Here is a 15853-nt window from a genome sequence, read left to right on the forward strand (position 1 = left end):
ATTTGCTCTAACTGGTCTGTTACTTAAGTCTCCCTAACGCTGGGGTGGGATGGTGACATGGGCCTGTGTGAAGTGTCCCTTCCAGAATGGCTAGAGATGAGTTGATGCAGATTTGATGGGATTCAGGGGAAGCTTGAGCTATTTCTTTCCTTTTTAATTGCTCCCAAGCCGGGTCCAGCAAGCTTCAGGACTCTCTCTAGGGAATGTCTCTCGTGCTGATGTGCCAAGCTTTATGTGAGGCCCAGGGACCAGGGTGAAAAAGCACTTTCTGATGCTGGGGCGCAGCGCCCGGGAGTCATTTCCTGCTGGAGTTTTGGGACTGCAGCATCGTAGGGGTTTGCTTGCTTACCTAGTTTTAAAATGTATTTTTCTCCTTACTTTTGTCTGGATATCAAACCAAGGGCTTGTCCAAGCTAGTCAAGTACTATAACTGTTACGTGCATCCTCAGTACCTATCCCCCTTTTTATCGATAGATAACGGTCTTCCGTTTACTAAGGAATTCAGTTTCTATGTGTAGTTTTGGCTACAATTCCATGAGTAGATAGTATCTCCATCTTCCAGTCGGTAAACTCATGACAGAGGCCAGGCTGCAGAGCCTGACCTTCTCCAAGAGCTCGTGACTGGTTTACCACATGACACTGAATGCTGAATTGAAGCTTTAGGCCTTGCTTCCCTTTACGTTAAAATAAATGATCTTTGTTTTTGTGGTTATGCGCACAAGCCTCTCTATTAGGCACATAACTGTGTCTGGTTCAGTGTGGACTGTGTCTGGTTCAGTGTGGACATGTGAAGAGATACGCGTGGCCCACCCTTGCCTGCCTTGGACTGTGGTCCAAGCCAGACAGGGCAGTAGAATTAAAGGAAGAATCTACACTATTTTCAAGACTCTGTGAGCCTAGTTGCCCGGGTGGATCTCCGTGCTGCCAGGGCACAGGACGACATGTTCAATAGCCATTCTAATTCTCCCTTCCTCTTTCCATTAAAAAAGCTGCCTCCATCTGCCCCATGTGTGTACGAACAACAATGCATATTTAAGAGTCTAGATATATTATTTTTAAAACAGTCTTCTCGGGCTGGAGAGATGGCTCAAAGGTTAGGAGCACCGACTGCTCTTCCAGAGGTCCTGAGTCCAATTCCCAGCAACCACATGGTGGCTCACAACCATCGGTAATGGGATCTGATGCCCTCTTCTGGAGTGTCTGAAGATAGCCACAGTGTACTTATGTATAATAAATAAATATTTAACTCTTTTTTTTTTTCTTTTTTTTTTTTGAGCTTGGGACCGAACCCAGGGCCTTTTTTTTTCTATGCAAGCGCTCTACCACTTATCTAAATCCCCAACCCCATAAATAAATATTTAAAAAAAAAAAACCAGTCTTCTCCATGCAGCCAGTGGGCAGTTGAATGGGTTGTAAGGCAAATAGTTATGGGGTCCTATGTTTAGATAGTGATGGGGCAACCTCAACCCCCTCCAGCCGTCCGTAGCAATATAGTGAAATTTATTCCCCAATATATAGCAATTTCATTTCTGAGCTTTTAATACAGAATAAGCATATATAATTAATGTAGGGAAGAGAGAGGAAGTATGAGGTTGCAGCTCTGAAATCAGGAAGATAAGAGTTTTAATCCTAGACCACCAAGTAGTCAGTCACATATGTGAGGCCAGCTGACTTATCCGAGTTTGCTGAGTCTCCGCTGATTCATATGCACTCGAGAAAATTATCTCTGCCGCACAGGACTGCCCAGAGAATTCGGTGAGATTATACGTGTAAAAATGTATAACCTGGGGGCTTAAAGTCGCCTTGTGAAATTTTAATTTGTATTTTTAGGAGCTAATGCACGTGGCGCAAACATTTTAAAAGTGTAGGATGATGAACTGTGGAAATCGCTTCTCCGCATTGTGCCCCTTCGGCTGCTCTCTCCTCTCTATGCATATTGGACCTCGACAAATCCTCTGTATTGAGCAAGGCATGGTCTGTGATTCTTCTTCTTCAGGCACAAAAATAGAAGTCTGGGCAGGGTACATAGGTCCCCTAAGGTCACTCAGATGAACACTGAGATTATGGAAGTCAAGGACTCCTTTGACAATCCTGCCATCCCCACCCTCACTTCAAACTCTTACTATGGTCTTATAATCAGTGGAATTTATAATTATAATTTTAAGACACATTTTAAAAAGGTGTGTGTGTGTGTGTGTGTGTGTGTGTGTGTGTGTGTGTGTGTGTGTGTGTAGGAATGCGGGTGCCTGCAGAGGCCCAAAGAAGGCATCAGATTCCCTGCAGCTGGAGCCATGGGCCGTTGTGAGCTGCCTGGCACGGGTTCTGGGATGTACTCCTGCTGGGATGGCCCATGGCATGGACTCTTAACCGCTGGGCCATCTCTCCAGCCCTAGACTCTTGCATATAATATTAGATGACTTCTCTATCGCCGGAAGCTGAACCTCCCACCTTAATGTCTTTTTTGCACTCGTCCCCAGCAGGGCTTTAGGAATGACTCTGGAGAGCCGTAGCACATGTCTAATGACCTGCCAATCAAGCCTGCTCCCCGAGAAGCCCAGGTTTCTGAGTCAGAAGATGTGGGCTCCACACTTAGTCGTTGCTTATCTTATCTTTGTGACTTTGGGTGAGTTCCTCCATTTCTCTGGGAGTCTTTGCCTGTTAAACAGTGTTGGTTGTTCCTTGTTTCCAGAAACTTGTAAGCTGACATTTATAAAGCCACATGCTACAAATTGTGAAGTCATAAGCAAACCTGGGATATTATTTCTCTGCAAAGTCTTGGGAGGCTGAGGAATCCAGAAAGAAGTGGATTTGTGCTTGGAAGTGTCGTCAGGGGCTCCGAGAGAGCCTTGCTAGTCATGTATCCCTTCCCTAGATGAGGCTTCCAGAATCACGGTCCCCAGCCGTGGGTTGAGTGCTGCTGACTCATGCACTATTGACTGTCCGTTCCCTAGCTGATCTCAGCCCCATTTGCTTCTTCTAGTCCAAAGGGAGCAGTAATCCCATTATGAAGACATGTCTCATTAAGACATCTCTAAGATAGAGCCAGCTCTGTAGACTCTGGGTTGCTGCCTGCGAAGGCCTCTCCCTTCCCCCATTCATTAATGAATATGGGAGGTTTTATTCCCCCCAACAAAAGTGTTAATTAGACATTGCTCTGAACAGGGATATTACACAAATGAATTAAACTTAAATCAATCAGCAAGCCGGCTCTGTGCTTCAGGTCCCCTGAATGAGGAGGGAATTGAAGGCTGTGAGGGAACAGGTGGCGGGATGTCTTCCCTAGTGGAGAATGAGAAGGATGCAGCTTCCCTCGGTTTTAGGCAGATACCTCGGTTCTTACACTTCCTCTGCCTCCCCCTCCCCCTTTTATTATTTCCCCCTTCCCACCATATCCATACATGCACACAAATGTCCTTGAGGTTTTGAGAGTCACGATTCAGTCAGTTTATGTAACTGAAGTTGGTCTGGATTTACCTGTGGTACTTCCTGGGTACCCTGTAGAGCCCAGGGCCGATACGTCAGTGAGGAGTCACCAAATCCAATCACACCATCACCTTTCCCTGTGCCGTTGGGTCTTCTGGGGCCACTAGTTTTCTTGTCAGAAAATGGTGCCTGTCTTGCAGGTGTGTAGCGGGGAGAGCTACCTGCATAGTGAGTCTGCATGGTGGGTGATTTCTGAACTCTGTGAACTTGTAATACTGGTTGTCCCTTGTTCATTGACTGCAAAAACATAGAGGGAAAGACTGTGACCTTGTCCTTTGAGGATACCCAGTGAATTATGAAGGAGATGGGCTGGAGGGATGGCTCAGCAGGCAAAAGCACTTAATACTGTCTGTTAACCTGACTTTCCTCCCTAGAACTCACCTACGTGGTAGGAGAGAGGCAACTCTTGAATAAGCTGTCTCCTGCCTACATGTGTTCTGTGGCAGGTGTCTGCATGTGTTCATGAGTTCAAGGCTAGCCTGGGCCTTATGTATAAGCAAGTATCTTCCCCCAACCCCCAGCACATGCATTATGTACACCTCAAACACACCACACATCATATATACACCACATACTTATCACACACAAACTTCACAAATACCACACACAATACTGTATACCTGCATACGCACAACACATTATTAGGTATTTGGTATGTGTTGAGAAGTTGGAACAAGGATTCTTGTTGCTCTGATAAGGGGGCCAATTAGGAGCAAGAGACGTAGAGGAACAGCCATGAGTTGGGCCACCAGGGTTGTGCCAGGCAGAGGATATATGTGCCTCCATCTGGCAGAGTAAAGTTTGAACAAATTCATAAAGCAGCTTCTCTCTCTCTCTCTCTCTCTCTCTCTCTCTCTCTCTCTATCTATCTATCTATCTCTGGTAAAGATTGATTTTCTTTCTATTTATGTGTGTGTGTCCATGCGTGTGCATGTGTGCATATATCACCACACTTGTGCAAGATGCCAGAGGAGAGCCTGAGATCCCACGGAGCTGAAGTCACCTCTCTGACATGGGCACTAGGAACTGACCTGCAGTCCTCTGCGAGAGGAGCAAGTCCTCCTAAGCACTGATCCATCTTTCTATCCCCTGCCTCCTTCGTTTTGAGGGGAGGGCTTGCAGTTCTGGACGAGGAGAGCTCTGTGGTCTTGTTCTCTGCAGTGCCTGCTCTTCCTTTCCTTGATGCTCACTCATGGCCTTTCCTTACCACCAGCCCACAAGGCAGTTGTTCAGTCATTCTCTGGAGCCCATCAGCTCCTGTCAGCCCTCAGTACACACTGGTGAGTTCTTGCTCAGACAGATGAAAATGTTCTTCAGTCTATGGCTGTTTGTTATTTTGGTCTTTAGAATCAGGGATTGAAGCTAGGACTTCGTGCATACTCGCCATGTGCTAGACACACCACTGAGCTGAACTCTCAGCTAGCCATTCTTTTTCTGTTTTAGCTGCCTCGGATTCCTACAGATGCACCTTTCACAATTTCCGTTTTGCTTTTACGTCCATCCAAGCACTTGGCATTCTTCATATTCCAGAAATCTATAACTGGAGCTAAGCGGTGTTTCAAATTGAAAAGTTGTTCTCCAGTATCTTACCCATTTCTCAACTTTTTTAAACTTTCCAGTGTGATCTGACAGGAAAAAAATGTCTCAGTCATGTGAAGTTTTCATTGTTATAACAAAATGGCCATGATTATAAAATAAATAGGAAGTTTGGAGGTTTCAGTCTATGGTGGTTGGCTATGCTTTCGAGCTTTTGGTGAGGCAGTCTGCCATAGCAGGAGCACACAGCATAGGAAGGCACTCATGTTATGGGAGAGAGGAAGCGAGTAAGGTAGAAGAGGGGCGCATGGCATACCATCGTCCGTCCCTGTCCCTGCTCAGTAGCCCAGCTGTCTTCCAGTAGGTCCCATCTCCTAAAGGTGACACCACCTTTAATAGTCTTACGAACTAGGGAACACCCTCTCCACACGTGGGCTACTGGAGACATTGCAGATCCAAACTGTGGAGAGAAGTCAGATGTGGGATCTGGTCTATAGACTCTGACCAGGAGTGAGGACTCAGTTGAGATTCAGCTTCCTAGGGCTGAGATTTTATGGGTCAAAAATGAAAATGGATGAGAAAGTGATCTGTGAGTGCTTCGCTGCCCATCAATGCGAGCAATTATTTCTTGCTATTTCTGTGCACTCGGTGCTGAAGAACAGGGGCTCTTCATGGGCGACCTATACCGTAGGCTGGTAAAGCGAGCTTGCTCATGGGTTTGGGCCTATCTGGATATGCTAGAAAACCGTATGTTTGTTTTCCATCCCACCACATAGAAAGGAATTCTTTTTCTCTCATTAAAAAAAAAAATCAAAGCAGGCTGGAGAAATGGCTAATGGTTAAGAGAACTGGCTACTCTTCTGCAGGACCCAGGTTCAAATTCCCAATACATACCTGGGGGTTCATAGCTACTGTAACTTCAGTTCCAGAGAATCCCGCACCCTCTGGCTTTCATAGGCATCAGGCATATAAATGCAGGCAAAATATTCACACAACCTTTATACAAGAGAGGGAGGTCAAGACATACTAGAGAAAGAAAACCAACATTTAAATTATGTGAATATTCTAGTTAATAAACATGGATTTTATGTGTGGATGTGTGGGGGGTATATGTGTATGAGGGTGTGTGTGTGTGAGTATGTGTGTGTTTGGTGTGTGTGTAGTGTGTGTAATGTGTATTTGGTGTGTGTGTGTTTGTGTGTATTTATGTATCTTTAGTGTGAGTGTGTTGATGTGTGTGTGTGTGTGTTTGTGGTGTATGTGTTTGATGGTGTGTGTATGTGTATGTGTGTGTTTGGTTTGTGTGTGTGTTTGGTGTGTGTGTATGTATGGTATTTGTGTATGAGTGTGTGTGTGTGTGTGTGTTGTGTTGTGTGTGTGTATGTGTGGTGTGTGTGTGTATGTGTGTTTGGCATGTGTGTGTGTGTGTGTGTGTGTGTGTTTGGTGTATGTGTATTTGGTGTGTGTGTATGTTTGGGGTGTGTGTGTGTATGTGTGTTTGGTGTGTATGTATTTGGTGTGTTTGTGTGTTTGTGTGTGTGTGTTTGTGTGTGTAGTGTGTGTGTGTGTGTGTGTGGTGTTTTATGTGTGTACTTTTCTTTATTTCTGCTTTTCATTTTTTAAATTGTTTTTGCTTTGACCTTTCTTTCTTTTGCTTTCTTGGGCTTTTGTCTGGTTTGAGACCTGTAGAACAGAAGCGGCAACTTTTAGCAGCTGCCTGCCATTGCCTCCTGTCTAGGCAGCTCTTAAGCATCTTCCTAATGGGTCGATTACTTATCATTTGGCAGTTTCTGTTTTCTTTTAGAGAAACCTGTTGAGAACAGCCCCCTCGGGACTAAGCCTGAGGCAATGCGCTTCGGAAGGAGAAATGGAAAGAGTTTGCGTGCTCTGTGGTCACACCTGTACACACAGCTTCACAGCAGTTTCAGACAGTCCTGCCATTGGCTGACATTTTTCCTCCACCAATGGAGGGAAGGGATCAGGACTAAGGAAAGAATCTGCCCTCCAGTGGAAACCAGAGGTGGGGGAGGGGAGCGTGGATCCATAGGGAGCAAGGAGAGAATTCCAGCAGGAGAGAATGGAGTTAGGAGTTTCTTTTGTCTGCACCGGGCCCTGTAGACTCACTCTATCCACTGTTGACTGTCTGCACCGGGCCCTGTAGACTCACTCTATCCACTGTTGACTGGTTTACTTTAATTCACACAGAGGTCTGTTAAATAGGAATTAATGACCCCATTTTCTATTTTCTGTATAAGCAATAAGATCTAGAGAAATGAGGGAATATCTGAGATCCGAACTCATTTCTCCAGAGTTCTGGCTCCTTTTACCACGATCTCTTGGCCTTCCATGTCATCTTCACAATGAAGCAGCTAGACCGTGTTACGGCTAGATGGAAACCACATGGCTAATTCCATGGCTGGATGTGTAGATGGCATGTTTTATTCGTTTATTTTATTTTTGGGACAGGATTTTACCCTTGTAGCTCATTCTATCCTAGAACTCACTGAGACTCCCAGGCTAGCCTTGAACTTGAGGTTCTCCTCCTGCCTCAGCCTCTAAAATGCTGGGATCACAGGTGAGTGCTACCATGCACATCTTGTTTGTATCTCGGTAATTTGGAGCTACATAATCTTACCCCTTACAGAGACATTTAGAAAGCTAAAGCACACTACAGGACTACACCAAGCCAAGGGGTAGATTTATGCCCTGGATAAATTTCCAGTTAGTCCTCAAATCCTCACGATACAGACAGCCAAGACTGTAAGAGCTACAGCTAAAGCAGCAGCCAGGCTACGAGATCTGAGGGATAATCCAAAATCCTAATAGCTTGTTTGTTTTTTCAATGGAGAAGAAACCTTGAGTCTTGATTTTACAAATCAAAGAACAAGAATTCACATACTACAATGCAAAAGGAACTCCTTGGAGCATAGAAGCAGAGCGAGGAATTTCAAACTGTTCATTCATTCATTCATTCATTCATTCATTCATTCATTGTTCTAGACATATTTTCTAGTGGAACTTCTTTAGATGGATACTACAGATCAGAGAGAGTAGACAGGGGAGTAGGTTTGCAGAGCTACTCTGGGATGAATAATACAAAGCTCGTTGGCCGACTGGCACCAGAGGCGTGCTGCCCTGTATTTATGGATGGCAGACAGGGTGGGTTCCTGAAACCCTCCAGATAGACAGGGTCTACAGGGAGGAAAAAAATAACAGGCTCTGTGGAAAGAAATCCACGAGTTCATGGGTAGTGTGAGTTGTCTAGGGTAAGGCCTTAGGAAGAGGGCCTTGATGGATAGAGTCCTACTTACTAGAGAGACTGACATAACCCTGATCAATCTACAGAGGGCAGAAGTCTTCTGCTTAAAAGCAAGAGGGTGGGCTGGCAGATGAATAAGATAATCCCAATAGCTGAGAGCTTTCCTACTCTCTGGCTTTAAAGGGGAAAGAGAAGACAATTTAGGGTGGAGAGCAAGCTGACTAAAGAAGAAAGACTCTGTAGGAGAGACCAAAAGGGCATCGAATGGGAGTGAGGGTATCCAGCTCGAGGACTTCGTGGCTTTTATCTGTGCTAAGGTTTATTTTAGCTATTCCCTTGGGGACCCCATGCATCTCTTGGCCATAGGGCCTGATTATCCCTTGCAATGGTATTCAGATAGCAGCTACTAGTATTGGGCCTTGACCAAGTTGCTACATCCCTCTGATATTTCTCCCTGGTGTGTGTGTGTGTGTGTGTGTGTGTGTGTGTGTGTGTGTGTGTGTGTGTGTGTGTATGGGATTGCAGGGATGATCCACCAGGCCTCAGTATGTGAAAGACATTAACCACCTTTGCCTTCTCCAGGCATTGTAAACATGATATGGATTTTGTGTTTATGAAGTAGTCAGCAGGATGCCTGGAATATGCATTTATATAACAAGTGACCATGGTTTCCATTGTTGTTGGCCATCATGCCTCAGCTGTCCTTCTAAACTCTGGATGTAGCCCTCTTCCAGGGAAGAGTACCCTCTGGTGGACCACACAGGGCTCCAACCACATAGCTTCCCTTTGGGGTTCTCAGGTAGTTGCTAGCTCATCTTGTGTGCTCTAGGTATCTGGTCTCTTTCCCCAGGGCCAAGTAGAGCTCGGGTGCCCCACAGTAGACCCCTGCCGCGTCCTCCCCACCAGGAATCAGTCTACGGTGTCAGCTGGATCAGAGCAGTGCTGCCATGGTAGCTGCTGCTGCTTCCAGCTGTGTCAGGGTCTGCCTCTGCCTACCAACCTTCTCAGGAGGTTCTTCTTAGACTCACCCCCGTTTATCTGCCTAACTGCTGAAGGAGGAAACTAGCCCTTTCTTCCTGACAGAGGACGGTCTCTGTAGAGAATTTGTTCTCTGGTTTGCGATCTGCATCCCACATGTCCATCGATCTGCTTGGCCCTCAATTCCACATGCGTTTATGTAGCATCCTCCACTCTGTGCCTCATACTGCTGTTGGCCTGGCGTTTGGCTGAATGGAGGCAGAAGGGTCTGGTCCTCCAGTAGCTGGAGGTGTCCCACAGTGGCAGTGGGAGTGGACAGAGGACAATAAGGAAACACAAACCTGGAACTAGGGATACATGTTGGGATGTGCAGACAAAATGTTAACACGGAGGACTGGCATCTCCAGATTTCTTTATACTTTGTCTTCATCTTTTAGGGATGCTTCTTGGTATGCCATAAGAAAATAAATCGATCTGGTTCCTCAGATCTCTCACACACTGAAGATAGCATAAACAGTATTCCAGTTGGCCTGGGCAGGAAAAAAATCCTAGGTGTGTGGAAGGAACATTAAGTAGGCAGACCCTTAGCCAAGACTACCAGGGAGGGACTTTCTTTTGTTCACCAATTCAGGATCTAGAACCAGGACACCTAAGTTGAATGGAGAGGCAGCATCCCATTGACCATAAAGAAGTGTTAGTGTTGCTTCGTGAGTGAGTAAGTCCTGCTCTAACCAAGCTCAGGAAAAGAAGACGCATGCTGGACATGCTGGGTGGGGGATCCTGATTACGGAGGGAGAGTAGACAAGGCAAATGCCACCATCCCTTCTTCTAATGCTGAGGGCTTCATCTCCCCTCCCAAGCTCAGCCTGCCTGGTCTTGCATCATAAGTGCTTGGGCTCTGCTGTCAATGCCTGGATCTAGATTGCCTTGGAGCTGTCTATGAGAGAATAAAATGGAAACGTTTAGACATCCTTTTACCTTTACGACCCTACAGAGTTCTCAGTTAGTTTTCTGTAACCAATTGCCAGTAGTAAAAGTGCTGGATGCACAGCATGTGGATTCTTTCTATTTTATTTTTTTTGCTCTCTTTACTGCCCCCAGTTCCTATCAGGTGGAGGAAACAGTACACTGACTTGTGACTGGGGTCAGAAGTAGGAGAGTGGCAAGCGACACTGGATGACGATGGCATGTCAGAACCCAGCAAACCGAGGCAGGGGTATAGGGACCCAGGACAAGTGAGCCTCTGTGTTCCATTGTGCTCACATTTCTACTCTGCCCCTATGTCCGGTCTTCAAACTAGGCTGTCCCCTTGGATTTCCCATGATCCCCAAGGCCACCATCTGGAGGGGACCCTATGGCTTAGCATTGTTTCCTTCCTCCACATTCCATGTGTAAATATGCCTATGATATAAAAATTGTCTGGCCCTGTGAGATATGAATTGCCTCTTTCAGGGCATTCTCTCCAGATGTCCTAGAGGTTGCTACATGTGTTCGTGCACTGAGCTCTGAGGGAGGTCCCAGAGGTAGGGATTGAGTCTGTCTCGCTCTTGAGAGAGAACAGTATTTGTCGCTTGTGGGTAGTGTTGTTATGGTTTTTTCTGTTGGTTTGTTTTGATGTGTTTGGTTTCTGTTTTTTGGCAACCATGCCATCTCCTCACGGCTGTTGATGTGCTTAAAAGCGGAGTTCCAAAAAAGGTGACAGTTGATGCACAGGAGGCTCCCCTGCTGGGACTGTGGGACTGGGTCTCTCTGCTGTGTTTTCCCTCTGGGCAGCTCCTCTGCTCTCGCCCAGGTCTGGGGGAGTGATGTCATGCTCAAGTCCCTTCATTCAGTCACTGACTTGTTTGCTCCCTCAACCAAATTTACTGAGGGTTTTCCGTAAGCCAGTTTCCAGGTTCAGCCTTCAGGGATAGAAAGAGTAGGAGCCGGGCTCCCACTCTGTGTCTGTACTCATTTGAAGACATGCATGAGCCAAGGTCTACTGGAATGGCAGTGTCCCCACACTGGCAGCAGAGAAAGCAGAGAGGGCAGTCTAGACCGCCAGGAGCTCCTGACAGTGACTTGTGACTTCCCATGGGGAAAATGACTCAGATAGGAGAAGCCACCGAACAAAGTTGCCAGTGATAAGGAGGTCCAGCCTGGAAGTTCAAAGCATGGGGTGAGGTTGACCTTTGTACCCCTCTCTTGCCTCCTGTTTCCTTGGGAGACGGCTAGGACATTCCTCAGAATCTTTCACAGACATTTCCATCACTCCACTCCATTGCTCATGGCTTCAGCTTCCCCATGTGAAGTAGGAGAGGTAGGAACCAGGTGAGATTATGGGATTGGAATATCTTGATGCTACTGTACTGTTCGCCCAGTCCCTGCTGAGGGCTGGGCTGTCTGTGTACTGCATCCACTAAAGCCTTTCCCACTGGGAGTTGGTACAGTGTCCCTGCTCTGTAAGGAAGGAGGTGAATAGCAGCCAGGTGGCACATGCAGGCAGCCTGTTTGGCCTTTGCCCCTCTTTGTTATTCTTTGTCTTCTGCCTGTGAAGCGCGGTGGTGTCTCATATTAGGGGCATAACCAACACAGCACCTACTCTGAGGGAGTGGGAAGGAGAGGAAGAATGAGGAGCTGGATACATAACTGCGCTGTGAGAACCACATTGCAATAACGGGGAAAGAGACTACATGAAAAGTTTCTTGAAAATGTGAATTGTGACAGTGAGAGTTCTCTTATACCCCCTCTCATGGCCGGGGTCGGGTGACTAAGAACACTGATGCCGGCCCCTCCTCTTCTCCTCCTCTGGTTCACCCCCAGCCCCTTTCTTGGCCCCTTCTGCAAGCTTCCCTACCCCAGCCTGTGGTCTTCAGCCTGTTGGAATCAGATATGGTCTTTGTCTTTCTGCCTGGCTGCTCCCTTTCAGGGAGCAAGGGCTCTGTGTCTGGGAATGCTGTAGCTCAGGGAAGCCTGGGGCAGCCTGGAGACCTTTCCTCTGTATCACCTTCCCTGAGACTGGCGAGCTCCGTGGAGGTGGAGAAGGCCTCCGCTTTCCCGGGTCACTGCTCAGAGGAGAAGGGGAAGCAGAGCAGAAAATATGGCCCGTGGAGAGGCCCAGGGAGCATGCTGGGCTGGGTATGAACAGGGAACTGAGGGCTAGCAGCGTGGGTTGAGCCTCCTGCTCCCTATCTGCTCCCACTCGGATCAGCCATGGGTGTCTGAGAAGACCCATGACAGGTTGGGTGGTGGCTGCTCCTGTGGGTTCACCGTACGCTCGATGCTTCCCACCAGGGGAAGGCATACCGCTTGCTACCTTCATGCGATCTGAGAAGCATGGTGCTGATGATAAAGGGGCTAGTGAAATCTCGTGTCATCTTATAATCATGATTATTACTAATAGCTTCATTTACATAGCATGTACATGGCTAAGTGCTTCATACACTGTGGTTCATACACTCTTTGCAGCCATATTTTATAGATTAAAAAGAAAAGAAACCCCCAACGCTTAGGGGAGTTAACTTCATTTGTACATAGTGATAGTGGGGAAGCTTTGAGGCAGTCCATCAGCGCGCTCGTGTTCTCTGTGGCCGATCCTGTAGTTAATCCTGGCTTTCCATCCCAATAGCTTTGTGAAGCGTAATTGTTTAATTTCCCATCACCTCTGCATTCCCATCAGTACACTGGCATTAATGATGCGTATTTTCATGGTGCGTATTAGGATTCGCTGAGACAACTGCATAAAACATTCACTCGGAAGGGGTGAGCTGGAGAGCAGAGGTTATGCTGTACTTAGATGTAAGACAGTGGGCAGTGTGGGCGTGGTCTTCCCTGTGTGCAGACAAGCCATGTCTGCAATACTTAAGTTCCATGTATTGGAGGCACCGTGTGAACAAGGCTACTCAGGAGTGACAGAGTAGAAGGTAAGATCACTGCTGCCCGCCTCCAGACCAAGGCTGGACCCCTTGTGAAGCCCTCCCTGGGGAGGGGATAGTCCTGTGCATTGTGCTAGGAGTTCACACCTAGAGAGAGCATCCACTCTTTCTGGACACACACATTAATGAGAAGTAGATGGGTACAGGAGGACTGGAGGGATGGCTCAGCGGTTAAGAGCACTGGCTGCTCTTCCAAAGGTCCTGAGTTCAATTCCCAGCAACCACATGGGGGCTCACAACCATCTGAAATGGGATCTGATGCCCTCTTCTGGCATGCAGGGGTACATGCAGATAGAGCACTCATAATATTAAATTAAACAAACAAACAAACCTTAAAAAAAAAAAACTTAGAAGGACAGACATCAAGCTGCACAGTCTACTCTATCCACTTATCCACTTAATGCTTTAAAGTTTCCAGGTTTGTTTTCTAAGTGCTGGGTTGACAGTAATAACTAAACTGGGAAAAGAAAGATCCCGTAGGTACATTAATAACGTGAGTACGTGGGCTAATGGTAAGGGTTATGGAGAACAACAGAGCAGTAGAAGGGGCACCTAGGATGTGGCAAGGTTGGTTTAGAGTTTAAGTTAGTCAAATTTCTGTTGCTGGGACAATGCTTAAGCAAACTAAAAGGAGGAGAGGTTTACTTTGGCTCATGACTCTAGCAAATCACAGTTGCTTGATTCCGTTGTCTTGGTGGTGAAGCAGAGCATCGAGGTAGATGAGTGTGTGTGGCAGAAGCTTGCCTCATAGCAGCCAGGAAGCTGGGAGAGGAAAGAGTGGAATCCCAAGACCGCCTTACCAGCAGGAATCTTACTTTCTGCCATTAAGCCCTTCCTCCTAAAGATCTCATAGTCTCTCAATAGCAGGCTAGGGACCAAGACTTTAGCATGCAGGTTTTGGGGAAGACATATAAGATCCAAACCATAACAGGCTGGAGAACTTACTTAAGATGATAACTTAGGAAAGAGAGAAAGGTTCCCTGAGAACAGCAGGTCCCGAATGTGCCCACAGTTGTCGAGGTAACACTAATTGGATGTAGTAAACTGAGGAAGAGCTAGGAGTTGATGTAATGGGTGGATGTGTGTGTACATAAATGCACTGCGCAGATCATGAAGTCTTCAGTACCACGGTTCGCTTCTGACACTCACCACCCTGAGCTGGCAGAGTTCACAGTGTGGAGTGCACATCCCAACAAAACCCCCTGCACTTCATTTGGTAGTCTCAGCGCTAGCTCAGGAGTTCCCTGTGACACTTTTGGATTTGATAAACTCCTAAATAACTCACAGAGTTCAGAGAAGTACTATACTTACAGTTTCCGAAGGAACCTGCGGGTTGAGATTTGAGAGGGGTCTAGTTGGAACTCTGTGTCCTCTGCTTGAGCAATCAAGACTGTCAGCCTTCCTAAGTCATGTTATGCTCACTACACTGGAAGCAGCCAGGACCCTGTCTGTGTGTCTGGAGTGTTTACTCGAGTTTCACATCTGAGTTTGCAGCCGATAGCCTTCCTCTCTCCCTGGTCAGGTGCACATCTGTCCAGCTTAGTCACCTAGTTACTGCCTATCATAAACCCAGGTGTGGAGTTGGGCACAATGACACACTCTTAATCTCAACACTGAAGGAGTAGAAAGAGGATCAGGAGTTCAAGGCTGTTCTTAGCCATATAGCCAGTTCAGACCATTTTAGACTACATGAGAACCTGTCTCAAAAGCAAAAAACAAATCAAAACAAAACAAAAACCAGCTATCAGTCTAGCATGAGTAACAAAACTATTCCTGTCAGCTAAGTCCCGAGAGCTTAGAAGTTCTGTCCCAGGAACTAGGATAAAAACCAGCAAGCTTTTTAGTGTAAGACTAGGTTTTGAAGGAATCCTCTGGGCCTGGACTTTCTTCTGAATGATTTCAGAAGCCGTTTGTGGGTCAGAGGAGAGAGGAGGTGGGCAGAGGAATGAGGTGATAGAATTTCTGTTTGAATGACCCTACTCCGTCTGCTCTGTTAAGAGTAGACCTCAGAAGGAAGGGGCCAGGACTCGTAAGTGGCCACTCTAGCTGTCCAGGCAGACAATTTGGTGGGTAGCACAAGAGACACGCAACACCAGGGGCACCCATTTTTAGAGCTACTTTGAACACAGAACTAGCAATATTGACTGGTAGTTTGGATTCAAGGTAAGAAAAAGAAGTCAGGGGCTGGAGAGATGGCTCAGTGGTTAAGAGCACCGACTGCTCTTCCAGAGGTCCTGAGTTCAAATCCCAGCAACCACTTGGTGGCTCACAACTATCTGTAATGAGATCTGACGCCCTCTTCTGGTGTCTGAAGACAGAGACAGTGTACTACTCACATATAATAAATAAATAAATCTTTAAAAAATAAAATAAAATAAAAAATAAAAATAAGTAAACCTTTTTTTAAAAAAAAAAAGAAAGAAAAAGAAGTCAGGTGCTAAGTTTTGCCTTAAGTCCTGGCGGAGTAAAATTGCTGTGTCCTGACAGTACAGGCTGAAGAGCAGGGGCTCACTTTTGCGTTGGGGACTGGTGCTAGAAATGAGATCCAGGGCTCCTCCCATGCTGAACACATACCCCACTACTGAGCTAAATCTCCAGCCCAGGAGTTTGTTTTGGACAAAAGTGTGAGGTGCCAATTAAATACCCAATTGGAGATTTTAAGTAGGCGCTTTGATAGATGCAT

General features: G+C 46.6%; 1 protein-coding gene across 1 annotated transcript in view; it reads left to right on the top strand.

Moving 5' to 3' along the window:
• The window catches only part of Kirrel1 (kirre like nephrin family adhesion molecule 1), an 88540-nt gene that overhangs the window by 31323 nt on the left and 41364 nt on the right, over nucleotides 1-15853 (top strand). Inside the window, exon 2 of the mRNA XM_032898141.1 lies at nucleotides 2478-2623. Within this exon, the coding sequence (XP_032754032.1) occupies nucleotides 2491-2623 (133 nt within the window). The 5' untranslated portion in view covers nucleotides 2478-2490. The remainder of the gene's footprint in view (nucleotides 1-2477; nucleotides 2624-15853) is intronic.

This window comes from Rattus rattus, chromosome 3 (genome assembly GCF_011064425.1).
Source record: "Rattus rattus isolate New Zealand chromosome 3, Rrattus_CSIRO_v1, whole genome shotgun sequence".
NCBI lineage: Eukaryota > Metazoa > Chordata > Mammalia > Rodentia > Muridae > Rattus > Rattus rattus.